This window comes from Myotis brandtii, unplaced genomic scaffold, assembly GCF_000412655.1.
Source record: "Myotis brandtii unplaced genomic scaffold, ASM41265v1 scaffold691, whole genome shotgun sequence".
In the NCBI taxonomy this organism is placed as follows: Eukaryota; Metazoa; Chordata; class Mammalia; order Chiroptera; family Vespertilionidae; genus Myotis; species Myotis brandtii.
In genome coordinates, this window is record NW_005370704.1 from 970,893 (window position 1) to 972,964 (window position 2,072).

Sequence of the window (2,072 nt, forward strand, 5' to 3'; positions counted from 1 at the left end):
TCCCGCCTTCCGAGTGCCGGCCCCACACGGGTGTGCCGAGGCCTCGGCCAGCCCTCCCCCACCCCCGAGACGGTCAAGCAGCTCCAGACATGCTGCCCGGAGGCCTTCGTGCCGCCCACAGGCCACCCACTCTGGGCTCCTGGTCATTTCCCCACCACCCTGTCGTCCGTGTGCGGAAGGTCCTCTCTGTGGGACCCCCTCGGGGGCCGCGTAGCGGGAGCCCCATGAGGAGCCGGCGCTCACCGTCTGTGTGGACCCGCATGGCAGAGGCTGAGATGTCCGTGGTGATGGTGAAGTAGGGGATCCACAGGTCCTGCGGGGAGGACAGGGCTTAGAGGGCATCCTCCCCGGCCGCCCCCCAAGGGGTGTGTGAGGGGTGGGAAGGGGTGCGGGAGGGGTAAGGAGGGGTGAGGAGGAGGAGGGGTGAGCAGGGGTGAGCAGGTGTGCAGGAGGGGTGGAGAGGGGTGGGGATGAGTGAGGAAGGGTGGGGAAGGGTGAGCAGGGGTGCAAAAGGGGAGGGGTGGGGAGGAGTGAGGAGGAGTGGGGAGGGGTAAGGAGGAGTGAGGGTGCAGCACCTCGATCTGCCGGTCCTTGAAGACGCTGCAGATGCTGCTGTTGAAGCCAGCCCCCGAGAACATGGAGGTGATGGGGTAGGTCAGGTCCAGCATCGTCTTCATCATCGACGTCATGTCCTGGGGGGGCAGTCGGCTGGTGAGGACTCACCCCCGGGCAGCAGGCGGCCCTCAGGCCCAGCAGGGCCGCATCGGAGGAGGGAGCAGGGACCTGGCTGGGCCCCCAGACAGAGCAGAGTGTCGGAGGCACCTGGGGGTGGGTCTCGGGGGGATGAACGCTGTGGCCTGAGCAGCTCACCGGAGGTGCTGTGGGGACACCGCTGACCCCCCGGGTGTCTCTCCCGCAAACTGATTAATGCACTGCCCCCCCGCGCCCCCCATCAAACCCTCACACCCCCCAGCCCCCCCGCCCGCTCCGCCAGGCCAGGGCCCCAGCCACAGGCTCAGCCCAGGTCCCAGCCCCGGCTGCTCAGAGGAGCTGACCTGCAGCTGCTGACCCCGCCTTTCCCACAGAACCCCCAAAGCGGCTCTGGCCTGGGGCTCCCCGTGGCCCCGCCCCATTTCCAGCGGAACTGTGGGTCCAGTGAACCTCCGTGTGGTCCCCGGTCACCTGGGTGAACTGAGACCGGGAACCAACACAGCCAGCCCCCACGTGGTGTGGCTGCACCCGTGATCCCCGCTGCCCCACGGGTGGTCACGGGACGAGCCGGCTCCAGGGAGCGGCCCTACCTCAGTCCACTGCTTGGCCCGGATGCGAATCTGGCTGTAGCTCCTCTCCTCGGCGTACAGGGCGCCCATGAAGGCCCCGATGGACGTCCCCCCGACCATGTCCACGGGGATGCCGCACTCCGCCAGCGCTCGGATGATGCCAACCTGGGCGCAGCCTCTGCCCACCGGGAGCAGGGACAGGGGTAAGTGCCACCGCCAGGACCGGCACCCACTGTGCCCGCAGGAGCCTGGACGGCTGCCGTCCCACCTCTCCTCCATGCCGGCTCTCGCCTGAGCGACAGGCCAGGCAGGCCCGGCTCAGAGGAGAGACGGGCACCATGCAGATGCTCTGGCGTCCTGAGCGGCAGCCAGCACTCGGCCTCGTCTCCCACCAGCGTCCGAGAGGCCTGCACCGGCCGGACTTTGGGTGGACTCAGGAGGGGCGAGGGGGACACAGGCCAGGCCCCGGAAGGGAGTCGGTCAGTGGGACGCACGAACCCCCTCGGGTGGGAAAGCTGGCCTCGGACTGAACTGGTCACTGAGCCTCGAACTCTGTTACCACGTCTCTCACGATGTCCATCCCTCCCAGCAATGACACGCCTGTGAGAGGACCGCGTGGCCACAGCCCGAGCACGCAGGCCGCCGGCGTGGGCCCAGAGGACCCGGTCACAGAGGTGCAGGTGCCGCTATAAGATGGCGGGGCTCCCGACCGGGGAGCCGCCTGCTGCCCGTGACAGTGAGGAGTGACGAGTGTGGGGGAAGCACACGAGAGGGTGCCTTTCAGCGGCAAAC

The 2,072-nt window shown here is 68.7% G+C and overlaps 1 protein-coding gene across 1 annotated transcript in view; it reads right to left on the minus strand.

The window, feature by feature from the left end:
• The window catches only part of PNPLA7 (patatin-like phospholipase domain containing 7), a 48,924-nt gene that overhangs the window by 2,891 nt on the left and 43,961 nt on the right, over positions 1-2,072 (minus strand). Inside the window, exons 19-21 of the mRNA XM_014529692.1 lie at positions 1,302-1,458; positions 576-692; positions 244-313 (exon numbers count right to left, since the gene is read on the minus strand). Coding sequence (XP_014385178.1) covers positions 244-313; positions 576-692; positions 1,302-1,458 — 344 coding nt within the window. The remainder of the gene's footprint in view (positions 1-243; positions 314-575; positions 693-1,301; positions 1,459-2,072) is intronic.